A 16,155-nucleotide genomic window follows, 5' to 3' on the forward strand; every position below is an offset into this window, starting at 1 on the left:
GTGACCGACGCTGCTTTAAGGGGTCCGCTGGGGTGATGTTATGGCAGCTAGATGGTATACCGTCCCACAGGTAAAGTATGTCCCCAGGGCTTCCCAGTGTGTAGATGGTGGATGATGAGAGGCGCAGTGAAGAACAAGGACACAAGGTTGCAGTCTCTTTACATTTACTGAGGGCTTCAGCATCCACAGTCCAGAGCACCAGATCACAGGGCAGACAGAGTCCGGCTGGTTTGGAGGCAAGTCCAGAGTCCCCTTGTCCAGGTAGAAATCAGTAGCCTTCCTCTAGCGCTGTGGTGTTGTAGTAGCTTACTGCTAAGTCTCTCATAAGGTCATCACAGATGTTGTAGATGTTATGTCTCTCGCTCTGTCCCCCAGATGGATAGGACAGACCCGTATGACCGGTGGCTTAAGGCGTTTTACAGGGACTCTATCATGCCCCGACCTCTCGTGGGTGCCACATTGCCTTCTTGGTGTAGGGGACAACATGAAATTAGCTGTCCTGCCGGTCTCTGGAGCAAGGCATAAAGGACTGTTGCTCCCTCGGTGTTCCGGCTACCGGGATCCTGCGCCTCAGAAGGAGGCAGCCTGCGCAGGGCAGAACGCCTCCTGGTATCCACTCCTTTGCTATGACTTCTTCATCCTCTCTACAATACAGTCCTCCTTCCATGTCTCTTTCTAGAAGCTGCCGCTCTTAGGGCAGGCACAGCTCCGTGTCCTTCTGTCTTGATCTCTGCCAGGCTCCCACCCCTGCCAGGGACCAACTACCTGAGCAAAGCTCAGCCAGCAACTAACTAACTTCCTCCCCAGGCAACCAGTTTTACCTAAGTGTGAAGAGTGCCCTAATAAATAGGAGCAGAGCTAGAGCTCCCTCTGGTGGCCTGGAGAGCGAAATGTGTTGCATGTTTGTGATACCTGGATGCAGTTGTCCTTCTTTGCCTCCAAACGTAACATCACTCCCCCCTAGAGGAGAATGATATCACTGCAACGACCAGGACCCTGGGGAGCTGCAAAGACATATTTGTTTTGTATCCCACATAGTAGTACCGACACACACACAGTAATAGTGATTTTCTTAGTACCCCCAAATAATAATAGTGGAGGAGGAGGAGGAGCGCTTCTTTAACAGCATCAACCAAAAGTAAAGGACACAAGCCGCAAATGAGAGCCGCAATAAGATGGTGATGGATCTTGGGATCAGTAAACAGCTGGTATTTGTAGCTGTAGGAGTGAGTGGGGTCTCTCGGCTTTAAAGTTTTTGCCAACTTTTTGCTTTTCTAAAATACATTGCACTTACTGGATTTGTTACATTGTCTAAGCAGATTATTCTCAAACACAATAAATAAAATCATCGTCTGTCTTATTTTTGGAAAAAAAAAATTCATCCGTCTCTTCAGATAGATGTGATTCTCTGATAAAAGGTCTCAGAAGACAACAGATGCCAGAGTTAGCGTCTTCTCATAGTCCAGAAATGCCAACGAATGGAACGCGGCTCCAAATAGCATTCAGCCTGACTGACCTAAAAAATAAAAATAAAAGAACCCACCACAAGCGGGAAAGTGGATCTGATACTTGTGAAAAGAAGAACTCTGCTCCTACTAATAGTTCCTGTAGAAAGTGAGAACGAAAGAAAAAAGTTTTTAAAGGGAATTTGGTGTTTTTCTACGGTAAATGACTTTTTTTTAAATGTATTTTTGATGTTTTTATATTTTTTACATCACTGTAGAAAAAAAAATTCTTCCGTTTTTACACTGGCCGCTAGACTAGGTTATCCTACATTCTGTTGTTCACATGGATTTTAGCAGCAACTGACTGATTCAGAACCTATTTGTTTTATATAGAATCATTATCTGCAATTGTGAACAGAGGAGGAGGAGGTGAGCTGTGACATCACCTATTGTGAATAGTGGATCCTGTGTTATCTACTGTATATAGAGGTGTTATCAGTCATTGTACAGGAGGAGGAGGTGAGCTGTGACATCACCTATTGTGAATGGTGGATCCTGTGTTATCTGCTGTATATAGAGGTGTTATCAGTCATTGTACAGGAGGAGGAGGTGAGCTGTGATATCACCTATTGTGAATGGTGGGTCCTGTGTTATCTACTGTATATAGAGGTGTTATCAGTCATTGTACAGGAGGAGGAGGTGAGCTGTGATATCACCTATTGTGAATGGTGGATCCTGTGTTATCTACTGTATATAGAGGTGTTATCAGTCATTGTACAGGAGGAGGAGGTGAGCTGTGACATCACCTATTGTGAATGGTGGATCCTGTGTTATCTACTGTATATAGAGGTGTTATCAGTCATTGTACAGGAGGAGGAGGTGAGCTGTGACATCACCTATTGTGAATGGTGGATCCTGTGTTATCTACTGTATATAGAGGTGTTATCAGTCATTGTACAGGAGGAGGAGGTGAGCTGTGATATCACCTATAGTGAATGGTGGATCCTGTGTTATCTACTGTATATAGAGGTGTTAGCAGTCATTGTACAGGAGGAGGTGAGCTGTGATATCACCTATGGTGAATGGTGGATCCTGTGTTATCTACTGTATATAGAGGTGTTAGCAGTCATTGTACAGGAGGAGGTGAGCTGTGATATCACCTATGGTGAATGGTGGATCCTGTGTTATCTAGTGTATATAGTGGTGTTATTGTAATCCTGTCTGTGATGATAATGAGACTGCTATAATGCAAGTTGTATAGAACAGTAAATAGTAGTGTAGTATAAGGCCTAGTGGCCAGTTTGAAAACTGCAAGATTTCAGATTTTTTTAAATAAAGTTAGTAATGTGTAAAATTATTTAAAAAAAAAATATTTTGAATGTAAAAATAACATTTAAACATAAATCTGATTTTAACAATTGGTCTTTTTTGATGACACAGTTCCTTTGATCATAAATCTATGAGCACTCTCTGTCACCAACACATAAATAATAATAATAATAATAATCTTTATTTTTATATAGCGCTAACATATTCCGCAGCGCTTTACAGTTTGCACAAATTATCATCGCTGTCCCCGATGGGGCTCACAAGAGTGGAAACCACCTTAGGACCAGTTGTATGCTCCATGATGCCCTCTGTGAGTTCCCAGATTCTTTTATTCTCAGAGAGATAGGTCGCTGGCAGACTTCTCTGGCAGCAGCTTTCTTTTAGATAGAAACTTTTGGATGAGTGAGTTGCTCCTGAATGTGGAGGAGCCAGGAGAGATGACCAAATGATCAGCCAAACCATTGTTCGGCCGACAGCTATCCATGGTGTATGGTGCCCGCTACTTACGGCTCCATACATACAGTATTAGGTCACCGCCAGAAGTGTTTGGCAGCAGCTTTCATGTAGAAAGCTCAAGAGCGCTCAACAAAGCAAGCTTTCCTGTATATGGAGGAGTAAGGAGAGGTAGCGGTCAACCAAACGATCAGCCAATCCATCATTTGTCCAACAGTTATCTATTGTGTATGGTGCCCGCTATTTAAGGCCCCATACACTTTAGGACGCCATCAGAGGAGTCTGGTAGTGGCTTTCTTGTAGAGTGCACAGGAGCTCTCGGTAGAGCGAGCTTTCCTGTATATGGAGGAACCAGAAGAGTTAGCTGTCAACCAATCCATCGTTTGGCCGACAGCTATCTGCTATGTATAGTGCCTTCTAATTATGGATCCAAACACATTAGGTCACCGCCAGAGGAGCTTGGCAGCAGCTTTCTTGTAGAAAAAGGAGGAGCTCTTGGCAGAGTGAGCTATCCTGTATATGGAGGAGCCGGGAGGGATAGATGTCAAACAAACGATCAGCCGATCCATCATTCGTCCGACAGCTATTGTGTATGGCGCCCCCTACTTACAGCTCCATATGCATTAGGTCACTGCCAGAGTAGTTTGGCAGCAGCTTTCTTGTAGAAAAAGGAGGAGCTCTTGGCAGAGTGAGCTATCCTGTATATGGAGGAGTCGGGAGGGATAGATGTCAAACAAACGATCAGGCGATCCATCATTCGTCCGACAGCTATTGTTTATGGCGCCCCCTACTTACAGCTCCATATGCATTAGGTCACTGCCAGAGTAGTTTGGCAGCAGCTTTCTTGTAGAAAAAGGAGGAGCTCTTGGCAGAGTGAGCTATCCTGTATATGGAGGAGTCGGGAGGGATAGATGTCAAACAAACGATCAGGCGATCCATCATTCGTCCGACAGCTATTGTTTATGGCGCCCCCTACTTACAGCTCCATATGCATTAGGTCACTGCCAGAGTAGTTTGGCAGCAGCTTTCTTGTAGAGAGCACAGGAGCTCTCGGTAGAGACAGCCTTCCTGTATATGGAGGAGCCAGGAGAGATAGATGTCAACCAAACGATCAGCCAACCCATCATTCATCCGACAGCTATTTATTGTGTATGGTACCCCCTACTTACAGCTCCATAGGCATCAGGTCAGTGCCAGAGGAGTCTGGCAGCGGCTTTCTTGTGGAGAGCACAGGAGCTCTCGGTAGAGACAGCCTTCCTGTATATGGAGGAGCCAGGAGAGATAGCTGTCAAATAAACGATCAGCTGATCCATCATTCGTCCGGCAGCTATTTATTGTGTATGGCGCCCCCTACTTACAGCTCCATATGCATTAGGTCACTGCCAGAGTAGTTTGGCAGCAGCTTTCTTGTAGAGAGCACAGGAGCTCTCGGTAGAGACAGCCTTCCTGTATATGGAGGAGCCAGGAGAGATAGATGTCAACCAAACGATCAGCCAACCCATCATTCGTCCGACAGCTATTTATTGTGTATGGTGCCCCCTACTTACAGCTCCATAGGCATTAGGTCAGCGCCAGAGGAGTCTGGCAGCGGCTTTCTTGTGGAGAGCACAGGAGCTCTCGGCAGAAAAGTGTATGAGGGTCTTTATGGGCTAAAGTTAATCATAGTGATCAGGAGGACAACTCCGCTTCTCCAGTAATTTTCTGGTGACTGGCTGTACGTATGTACAGTATACTATTACTACAAGCCATATATATGACCTGCACACAACAACAGAGCCTTTGTTACATAGGGGGGGAATCTAATGGGTGAAACAACGAGTCCCAGAAGGACTCCTGTCTTAGCCTTTAAGTCATGGTACACATTGCTTCATTTCTCCCTTTCATCTGTAACAATGACCTAGATCCTGGATCCTAAGAACAAATACATTCACTGCATGTAATGAGACAAGAAGGAGTCACCCAGGGAGATAACAGAGAGCAAAGGTGAAGGCTCCTGGTAATCTTCCTTCACAAGGAGGCATATTAGTCCCAGGGCCAGGCAACTTCTCATCTGCACCCTATATTCCCACTCCACAATGGAAGCCAAAGTGCGGTGCCCACATTGAAAAAGGGTGGTCTACAAAACTAATCTTCATATCCCCTAGCAAGGAACATGTGGGTCTCCTAGTCTAAACCCTCATATATTAGCCCCCGGGGGAGAGTTTTAGAAAGAGAGCGCCTAGTCTAAAGGTACCGTTACACTAAATGACTTACCAACGATCACGACCAGTGATACGACCTGGCCGTGATTGTTGGTAAGTCGTTGTGTGGTCGCTGGGGAGCTGTCACTCAGACAGCTCTCTCCAGCGACCAACGATCAGGGGAACGACTTCGGCATCGTTGAAACCGTCTTCAACGATGCCGAAGTCCCCGGGTAACCAGGGTAAACATTGGGTTACTAAGTGCAGGGCCGCGCTTAGTAACCCGATATTTACCCTGGTTACCATTGTAAATGTAAAAAAAAATAAAAATAAAATCACTACATACTCACATTCCGTGGTCTGTCACGTCCCCCGGCGTCAGCTTCCCGCACTGACTGTGTCAGCGACGGCTGTAAAGCAGAGCACAGCGGTGACGTCACCCATACTGTTCATTCTAGCATCACTGATGATGCCAGTGATTGACAGCAGACATCACACATCATCACTTCGGAGAGATCGGCACTGACCACAGAGCATTAAAGCTAAAGCACCACAAGATTCAGGTGAGTAAAATCACTTGGACATCTCCTTTAACAATAAGAACTAAAACTGAGCAAAAAAGATTTGCACTACCCCAGTCCAACATCCAGTTCTGTGACAGCCAGACCAGGACGTCTTCACTTCTGGAGCCGGTGTAACGGGCCATAGTATACCCCGAGGCCAGACTATACCCAGGGTCAAAGTGGCCTAGGCTTGATTACACCCCGGGTATAGGCCGTTTCATACCCCCTCATGCGAGATTATACCCCCCTTTGAAATCAGCAGCGTTGAGTGATAACCACAAGAATTACTCAATTTTTCAACATCTTAGAGGTGGTTCAAGTTTGTGCAAGTCATCTTTTATCTTTGTGGAATTCTAACTTCGGAGTCATTACAAGAAACATGATATATCTCTGATGTTAGACTTCCCAGTCACATTGTACCGTAAGATCAATCTTCATCATGTGATTAACAACACAAATACCCTCCCGCTACAGGTAAGTCAGTGTTATGTTACTAAAAAATGGCATCCAAAATCTATCATCTCATTTACAAGGGCCCATAATATAGAGGAGGGGTATAGTTAGGCCTAGGCTATTTTACACCCCCGGGTATAGTTTGACCTAGGACAGTTTATCCCCCGGGGGGTATATTGTAGCCTGGAGGGGTATAGTTTGGCCTAGGTTATTTTACCCCTCCGGGTATAGTTTGACCTACAACAGTTGGGATAAACTAGGCCTAGGCCAAACTATGGGGGTATGTTGTAGCGAGGAATGGTATAGTTTGGCTTAGGTTATTTTACATCTCCGGGTATACTTTGTCCTAGGACAGTTTATTCTTCGGGGTATATTGCAGTCTGGAGGGGTATAGTTAGGCCTAGGTTATTTTATAACCCTGGGTACAGTTTGGCCTAGAACAGTTTATCCCCCGGGGGGGTATATTGTAGCCTGGAGGGGTATAGTTTGGCCTAGGCTATTTTACACCCTCTGTTATACTTTGTCCTATGATAGTTTATCCCCCGGGGGGGGGGGGGGGGGGTATATTGTAGCCTGGAGGGGTATAGTTTGGCCTAGGCTATTTTACACCCCTTGGTATAGTTTGACCTGGAACAGTTTATCCCCCTGGGGGGGTATATTGTAGCATGGAGGGGTATAGTTTGGCCTAGGCTATTTTATTCCCCTGGGTATAGTTTGGCCTAGAACAGTTTATCCCCCGGGCCGGATATTGTAGCCTGGAGGGGTATAGTTTGGCCTAGGCTATTTTATTCCCCTGGGTATAGTTTGACCTGGAACAGTTTATCCCCCTGGGGGTATATTGTAGCCTGGAGGGGTATAGTTAGGCCTAGGCTATTTTATTCCCCTGGGTATAGTTTGACCTAGGACAGTTTATCCCCCTGGGGGTATATTGTAGCATGGAGGGGTATAGTTTGGCCTAGGCTATTTTACACCCCCCAGGTATAGTTTTGCTGAGAACAGTTTACAGTTTATCCCCCGGGGTATACTCTGACCTGGGCCAAACTATACCCGGCTTTAATCTGGAAGGGGTTAATTTGGCCAGTTACACCAGCACCCTGGTCGCCTCCTACTAGTCCCCGCTACATGATGGCATTGCATAAGGTCCAATCACTAGGCCTCACTTGAAGTCATGAAGTGTGTTGCACCGTGATGCCATGCTATCGCGGAGCCTAGTAAGAAGCATAAGCTATGGCGGTTGTAAAATAGAAGACAGGACCAGACTGGTTGCCGAATCAGAGAGGTGCAAATCTTTTTGCCTAACTCTAGTAAGAAATATAAGTCGATAAGTCTTTTCTTTTTGAATGTGCAGTATTGGGCCCCGGTTCATCAAGATCGGTGTTAATTATTCTGGGCTTTATGAGGGGGTGAGATGGAGTAACATGCACCTGATTGATTATGAGTCACCGATGAAAAAAAAATGACCGCATCATGTACAATTGGCCTCCGAGCATCGGATGGCACTCGCCCATTCAGGTCTATGGGTCCGTGAAAAAAAAAATAACCGCACTCAGATGACATCCGAGTGAGGTTCGATTTTCACGGACCCACATGATGGAGAAGGTGGAGAACCTTTTTTTTTTTCTCCACCTGTGAGAAAATCGGATCCCACTCTGATCAAAGTCTGTTTAGCATAATTGGACCATTTTTCTCGGATGGAGAGAAAATGCTCATGTGACTCTAACCTAAGATTAAGTTCCCTCGATGAGCATATTTGGTGCGTTTTTTGTTCTGATGCGAGTAAACTGAGCTGCCAGGCATTTTTCAAACCCACAAGTCAGTTTTCCTTGGTGTAAATATGAGTTTTATGAGAGCCCCGGGGAGAGCGAGTGCCGACACGTGAGGTGAGTATAGGTTTTTTATTTTATCGGGGTGAAAAATTTAGTTCAAGAAGGGGTTGTCCAAGTAGTAGACAACCCTTTTAAGACCCTCTGTGTATAGAAGTGTAGAGTACCAACAACGGAGCCCCAGAAGAGCCATTTGCTATAATGAGGCATCATCATTTTGTACACAATCTGGCTTCTGATTCCACAGTGTCTGTCTTTGTAGGGGAACACAAATGCGAACACTACGACGCTTCTGTGCCGGCATTAAAAAAGACGGACACCACCGAAATGGAAGCCACATGGAGAGTAAAGTGACACCATCTACCTCGTTATATAAATTGCTGACGTCTGGTTGGGGCAGAAGTGCACAATAGGACAAGAGACATAAGAGTTTGTTTTTTTACCTTGAAAAAGGCACCGAAACGCGTTGGTGTGAATAAAAACCTTAATTCTATACCATTGAGGATTCTTCATTCCATGCGCCGTGATATCCAGTAAAGTGAATCATTATAGTAAACTAGATTGTGGCCCGATTCTAACGCATCGGGTATTCTAGAATATGCATGTCCCCGTAGTATATGGACAATGATGATTCCAGAATTCGCGGCAGACTGTGCCCGTTGCTGATTGGTCGAGGCAACCATGATGACATCATCGCCGCCATGGCAACCATTATGACATCTACGTCGATACTGTGCCCGTCGCTGAATCAGAAACGTGGGATTTCTACGTCCTTTATGACATCATCGTCGCTGTGCCCGTTGCTGATTGGTCGAGGCCTGGCGGCCTCGACCAATCAGACGCGGGATGTCTATGTCCTTTATTACATCATCGTCACTGTGCCCGTTGCTGATTGGTCGAGGCCTGGCGGCCTCGACCAATCAGAGAGCCGGGATTTCCAGGACAGACAGACAGACAGACAGAAAGACAGATTGTGACAGATTGTGGCCCGATTCTAACGCATCGGGTATTCTAGAATATACATGTCCCCGTAGTATATGGACAATGATGATTCCAGAATTCGCGGCAGACTGTGCCCGTCGCTGATTGGTCGAGGCAACCTTTATGACATCATCGTCGCCATGGCAACCATTATGACATCATCGTCACTGTGCCCGTCACTGATTGGTCGAGGCCTGGCGGCAACCTTTTTCATGTTTTATTACCTCACAGCCCGTAATTCTAATGCATCGGGTATTCTAGAATATGCATGTCCCCGTAGTATATGGACAATGATGATTCCAGAATTTGCCCGTCGCTGATTGGTCGAGGCAACCTTTATGACATCATCGTCGCCATGGCAACCATTATGACATCTACGTCGATACTGTGCCCGTCGCTGAATCAGAAACGTGGGATTTCTACGTCCTTTATGACATCATCGTCGCTGTGCCCGTTGCTGATTACCTTTGGTCGAGGCAACCTTTATGACATCATCGTCGCCATGGCAACCATTATGACATCTACGTTGATACTGTGCCCATCGACCAATCAGACGCGGGATTTCTACGTCCTTTATGACATCATCGTCGCTGTGCCCGTTGCTGATTACCTTTGGTCGAGGCAACCTTTATGACATCATCGTCGCCATGGCAACCATTATGACATCTACGTTGATACTGTGCCCATCGACCAATCAGACGCGGGATTTCTACGTCCTTTATGACATCATCGTCGCTGTGCCCGTTGCTGATTGGTCGAGGCCTGGCGGCCTCGACCAATCAGAGAGCCGGGATTTCCAGGACAGACAGACAGACAGACAGACAGACGGAAAAACCCTTAGGCAATTATATATATAGATGGCTCTGTTGGGGGTTCCGTCCATATCCTAATTTTTGGGGCCCCAGACAGAAGTCCCTGACGGAGTCTCGAATGTTGGGGTAAAACGTGATGTAAAATCAGCCTTACGCAAAAAAAAGACAGCGTTCACACACATATAAGCGCCAATGCGCAGGCCAGCCAATGCATGCACGCAAGTTCAGAATCAGACCAGAGATATCATTTTACTACAGCAGTTTAGAAAGTGAAAGCAGTCGTGCCGTTCGTTGCGATGATCTGCACCACCCTTCGCCTTATCAAAAATATCTGCAAATGTCATTTAAGCTACATGTCGGAGAGGCTATAATGGGTGCAAGGACTTCAGCCCCTCCCTGGCCTTGGCGTGCAACTAGGCCTCGAAGAGAAGAAGTTAGAATAAAGTTTTCAGATGTTTCTGCAGAACCGTAAAAATAAGGAACCACCGATCTTAAGAAATCTCAAGACTGAAACCTGACGTAGAGGAAGCAAAGTTCCCTTCTCCTTAATGATAGCTTTTATTATGTGACCAAGTCTAAAGACCCCCATACATAGTAGATAAAAGTTGACCAAACCTGACAATTTCCGCAGGACTGGACGACCATCTGATGTGTACGGGGACCTCTTGATTCGTCATCTATCAGGGTAAAGATGGAATTTCAATGGCGGATGCGTTTGTGTCCTGGGAAGATAAGCAGCTGCCAGAAGTGTCTGGCAACAGCTTTCTCCTCTCATCTCGTTGGGAGATGCATCAAGGCTTGGCCGAGCAGACCGCTCATTTGTATGGGGCAGTCGAGAGAGATCGCTGTCTGCCAAATGAACGATGGGCTACCAGGTATCTCGTGTATGGCCAGCGTAAGGGCACCAATAAATACTGTGATAGTATATTACTACTGGGAGTTAGAAAACTCCCAAAGCTTTTTTAGCAGTCCCCTTATAGACTAGAGGGACCTTTACACTGATGATTGGCGTGAACATGTCCTCCTCATTTCACAGTAATAGTGCAGTCTAAAGACGCTCATTTGTCGTGAGCCCTTAAGGATCATCATGTTACAGCAGAACTTTTATCGGCTGACTTTCTTATCTTCTAAGTCCCATATTGACTCCCAAGTGCTGGTCATTCTCGGCAGCACAATGGCAGCCTATGTGCACTGAGCGATCTAGTAGAGATCATTCAGTGAGCATCACAAGACGGGTGAGCCTATGTAAACAGGCTAGTTATCGACTGCCGATCAGCAAACAAGTAACTGATTGGTGGTCGTTTAGGGTACCGTCACACAGTGGCATTTTGATCGCTACGACGGCACGATCCGTGACGCTCCAGCATCGTAACAATATCGCTCCAGCGTCGTAGACTGCTGTCACACTTTGCAATGTACGACGCTGGAGCGATAATTTCATGACGTATGTGCGATGTAGAAGCCGTTGGTTACTATGCGCACATCGTATACAATATCGTGCACACCTTTGTTACACCATGCGATCATGCCGCCACAGCGGGACACTAGACGACGAAAGAAAGTTTCAAACGATCTGCTACGACGTAGGATTCTCAGCGGGGTCCCTGATCGCAGGAGCGTGTCAGACACAGCGAGATCGCTGGAACGTCACGGATACATCGCTGCCACTGTGTGACGGTACCCTTAGTGCCATTGGTTAGCTAGTGTAAAGATCAGGTACATAGTTTAATGAAACTCCATAGAGACCATTTTTACGGTGATTTATGAGCTAAGAGGCTCCGAGAAACAACTAGTAATTTTTGCAAATCTGGAAAGTAAAAAATAAATTTGTAAATACTTCGCACAGTTCAAAATCCCCAAAAAAGGACTGCATTTCTGAAGACAGTGTGACTACAGCCGAGACCAAGCCAGAGCTTGTTTATCTCCAGCTTCATCAGCGATTACTCACCAAGGCCCAGCCAGAACGTGTCCACAAGGAAGACACAAAGGTCGCCAAAACCTGTTCTTTTCCAGCACATGGGAGTTAATATAGGACTTAGAAGATAAGAAAGCCAGCCGATAAAAATTCTACTGTAACATGATGATACTTAAGGCCTCAATACACGTTAGACTTGTTTTGGCCGAATTCACCGATATCGACGACTTGGCCGACAGTCTAATGTGTATAGGGGCACTGGACAACTTATTGTTGGGAGAGTTACTGATTGGACATATCCGATTTTAGACTGCTGATTGCTTTGTTCTCCTGGAGATATGCCACTGGCAGACAGGTCAATTATTGGCTGTCAATCAAACGAGTGTCCCTGTGTATGGGAGAGTTGGCTGCCAACCAAACGAGTGCCCCTGTGTATGGGAGAGTTGGCTGCCAACCAAACGAGCGCTCCGGTGTATGGGAGAGTTGGCTGCCAACCAAACGAGTGCCCCTGTGTATGGGAGAGTTGGCTGCCAACCAAACGAGCGCTCCGGTGTATGGGAGAGTTGGCTGCCAACCAAACGAGTGCTCCGGTGTATGGGAGAGTTGGCTGCCAACCAAACGAGCGCTCCGGTATATGGGAGAGTTGGCTGCCAACCAAACGAGAGCTCCGGTGTATGGGAGAGTTGGCTGCCAACCAAACGAGAGCTCCGGTGTATGGGAGAGTTGGCTGCCAACCAAACGAGCGCTCCCATGTATGGGAGAGTTAGCTGTCAATCAAACGAGTGTCCCTGTGTATGGGAGAGTTGGCTGCCAACCAAACGAGTGCTTCAGTGTATGGGAGAGTTGGCTGCTAACCAAACGAGCGCTCCGGTGTATGGGAGAGTTGGCTGTCAACCAAACAAGTGCTACTGTGTATGGGAGAGTTAGCTGTCAACCAAACAAGCACTCCCGTGTATGGGAGAGTTAGCTGTCAACCAAACAAGCGCTCCTGTGCATGGGAGAGTTAGCTGTCAACCAAACGTGCACTCCTGTGCATGGGAGATTTAGCTGTCAACCAAACAAGCACTCCTGTGTATGGGAGAGTTAGCTGTCAACCAAACAAGCACTCCCGTGTATGGGAGAGTTAGCTGTCAACCAAACAAGCACTCCCGTGTATGGGAGAGTTAGCTGTCAACCAAACAAGCACTCCCGTGTATGGGAGATTTAGCTGTCAACCAAACAAGCACTCCTGTGTATGGGAGAGTTAGCTGTCAACCAAACAAGCACTCCTGTGTATGGGAGAGTTAGCTGTCAACCAAACAAGCACTCCCGTGTATGGGAGAGTTAGCTGTCAACCAAACAAGCACTCCCGTGTATGGGAGAGTTAGCTGTCAACCAAACGTGCACTCCTGTGTATGGGAGAGTTGGCTGTCAAATGAACATGAACTCCTGTGCATGGGAGAGTTGGCTGCAAACCAAATGAGCACTCCTGTGTATGGGAGAGATGGCTGTTCACCAAACCAGATGGCCGATATGACGGGCAGCCGAACGATTGGCCAAGCTATAGTTCGGCCAACAGCTATGTAACATGAATGGAGGCCTTTATATTTCCAGTTTTAACAGCATGACATTATCAGTTCATAGACGCTTATTATTTGTGTCTGTTTATACAGTACTCTTATATGGAAGGTCATGTTCAAGGAAGTGTTACAATGCAATATATAAAATGTATACCATGTGGCTGCACAACAAGAGCAAATGGAACAGCGCCCCCAGGGGTGATATAATCACTGGATGACATGAGCCATCACATATTCTCCAGACTATAGGTCCCTTATATTACTATTTCACAGAACTTTACCTGAACGCACGTCATGAGAGATGGCTTCTTTTTACACTTAAGTACATACAAGCGGTGACCTAACCACCATGTTGGGCCTTTATTTTTGGCAAGAATAAAATATTGCAATTTGTTCTAATACCAGACATTGCGCCAGTAATTTACTTTCAGCTTAAGTTTCTGAAAAATATCCCTTCTAAACAAAAATAAAAATCAAACGCATCGAGTCACCGGAATCACGTCCCATAAAAGACATATGACACCAACGGTGTTGTGCAAGTCGCACCGTCAACAAAGGTCACTCGGAGCCGCGACCCTCTGTAAAAAGAGCAGTATGGATAGAACATTAATCTATGAGCCTTTTAGTAATGTTTTATCACGACACCCTGACACTATAAGGTCCCTGTGCTCGTACGCCGGGAACGACGACACGCGTTACTGTACACAAATCTATAGGATCCGGCGTATACTGTAAATATGGCGAAAGATACGTAAAGTGCGGTATCTACGGGTGCAGTGACATCTACCCTACGCCGTAAGCGGAGCAGAGTGCACATTCACTCCACATAATAACGTGTATCACATTCCCAGACACACACACACATATATATATTATATATATATACAGAACGGACTCTCGGAGAATGTGACGTCTCACCATTTCTGGGTACACTCTAATATAAGTTCCTGGTAAGAAGCCACGAACTGGAAGCGGGATGCTCTCTTGCCAGTCCGCTGCAGTCTCTTCCATACCGAAGTCATGGTTGTCTCTCTCTGTCAGTGACGGTCTCGGACAGTCTCCAGCATGGTGATGGGTGAAAGGCTCGTCTCTAGGTCTTCTTCTTTCTGGTGGTGACTCAGTTGACTCTCTTCGTTGCCTCTCCCTTCCTGTGCGCTTTCTCGGTCTGTCTCGTCGTTTACGAGCTCGTTGTCATTTTTCTCAAAAATCCCACATTTGTATGGCTGATCCTTTTCTCGTCTTCTCTTTCCAACGTGGAGGAGCAGATCCTATCGAAACTTTTCCTTACTTTTTGTTTTTGGAGGGGTGCGTCTGCCTGGTCAGGGACAAGGACAGTCTCTGTGCTTCTTACCCTCGCCTGTCAGTGACAGCTCACTCTCGAAAAGTGTCTTTCAATCTACCTCTGTCTTTCCTGTTTGCGAATGACAGTTTCCCTCTCCTGGACGGTCTCTTTCACGTTGACCCCCTGGGTCTCTGTGGTCTAGGTTCTTCTCAGTCTCTTTGGCTCTCTGGTCCAGGTTCTTCTCAGTCTCTTTGGCTCTCTATGTCTTTATGTGGCTTTTTTTTTTTAATGCTGCCTCATTCCCCGTGAGTAAGAGACAGCCTGTTCCCCTCAGCTAAGCAGAAGTAAAACTTGAAGGAGGAGTGAGGGCGGAGGGTGTGACTGTATATATGTATGTGTATATACAAGGCAGTCTGGGTATGTGTCCCCCACAGGCCTAGAATAAATCACTATATCATTTCCTACGCTTTGTTTAATTTACTTCTCCGGATGGAAAATCATTAGATGAAGTTCAGAAACATTTAGAAGTCGCTTTACGTCAAGAAAACAGCAGCATTAACTCCTCTAAAAAAAAAAATAAAAAATTTCCAGGACACCTAATTTCAAACATTAGGCATCCATTTTTAGTACGTGCGCGAGACTTTATTTTTTACAGATAGATCACAGAGCCATTACAATCAATATCATTTTTAGGTTGTTGTTGGTGCGTTGTTGACGAAAAAAAAAAAAGCTACGTTCCCACGATGAGCTTTTGATTTATTATTTAAATGAAATTACTTGAGGTTTTTTTATTGCGTATTTGGGTATTTTTTAATATGCGTTTTTATTGCGTGTTTTTGTCTCTTTTTGTTATGTTATGTCATATTTTAAATAAAGCTGCTTTGTTTTTGATACTTCCTGGTATTTGGCTTTGACAAAACTTTATTGATATATTTAGGTGCAGATTACATGCGTTTTTTTATGTGTTTCTGCTGCGAAAATGCCCTAAAACCGCATGCGTATTTTTTTTTTTACCTGCGGATATTCCGCATCTAATGAAAGTCTATAGGGAAAATCTGCACTCAAGAAAAATTAACATGTTGCGGATGTGAAACTCGCACATCAGCTCAGTTTATGCGGAGTAAAAAAAATAAAATAAAATCACAGTGGTGATGAGATTTCTATAAATCCCATCCACTTCACTGGAACTCTGCGATTTTCCCCACAGACTTGCATTACATGCGGAAAATCCACAGGTAAAAAAAAATGCACGTGTGGTTTTAGGGCATTTCCGAAGCGGAAACGCATCAAAATGTGCAAAATTTCCTCATTAACTGCAGAAAATACACAGCCAAAAAAAAAAAACAGCAACACACATCAC

The 16,155-nt window shown here is 45.6% G+C and overlaps 1 protein-coding gene across 1 annotated transcript in view; it reads right to left on the reverse strand.

Annotated features, from left to right (window-relative positions):
* Positions 1–15,159, reverse strand: part of LOC138648570 (uro-adherence factor A-like) — a 92,221-nt gene extending 77,062 nt beyond the window's left edge. The window contains exon 1 of the mRNA XM_069738349.1: positions 14,432–15,159. Coding sequence (XP_069594450.1) covers positions 14,432–14,535 — 104 coding nt within the window. The 5' untranslated portion in view covers positions 14,536–15,159. The remainder of the gene's footprint in view (positions 1–14,431) is intronic.
* Positions 15,160–16,155: the final 996 nt, after the last annotated feature.

This window comes from Ranitomeya imitator, chromosome 9 (assembly GCF_032444005.1).
Source record: "Ranitomeya imitator isolate aRanImi1 chromosome 9, aRanImi1.pri, whole genome shotgun sequence".
NCBI classification, from domain to species: Eukaryota; Metazoa; Chordata; class Amphibia; order Anura; family Dendrobatidae; genus Ranitomeya; species Ranitomeya imitator.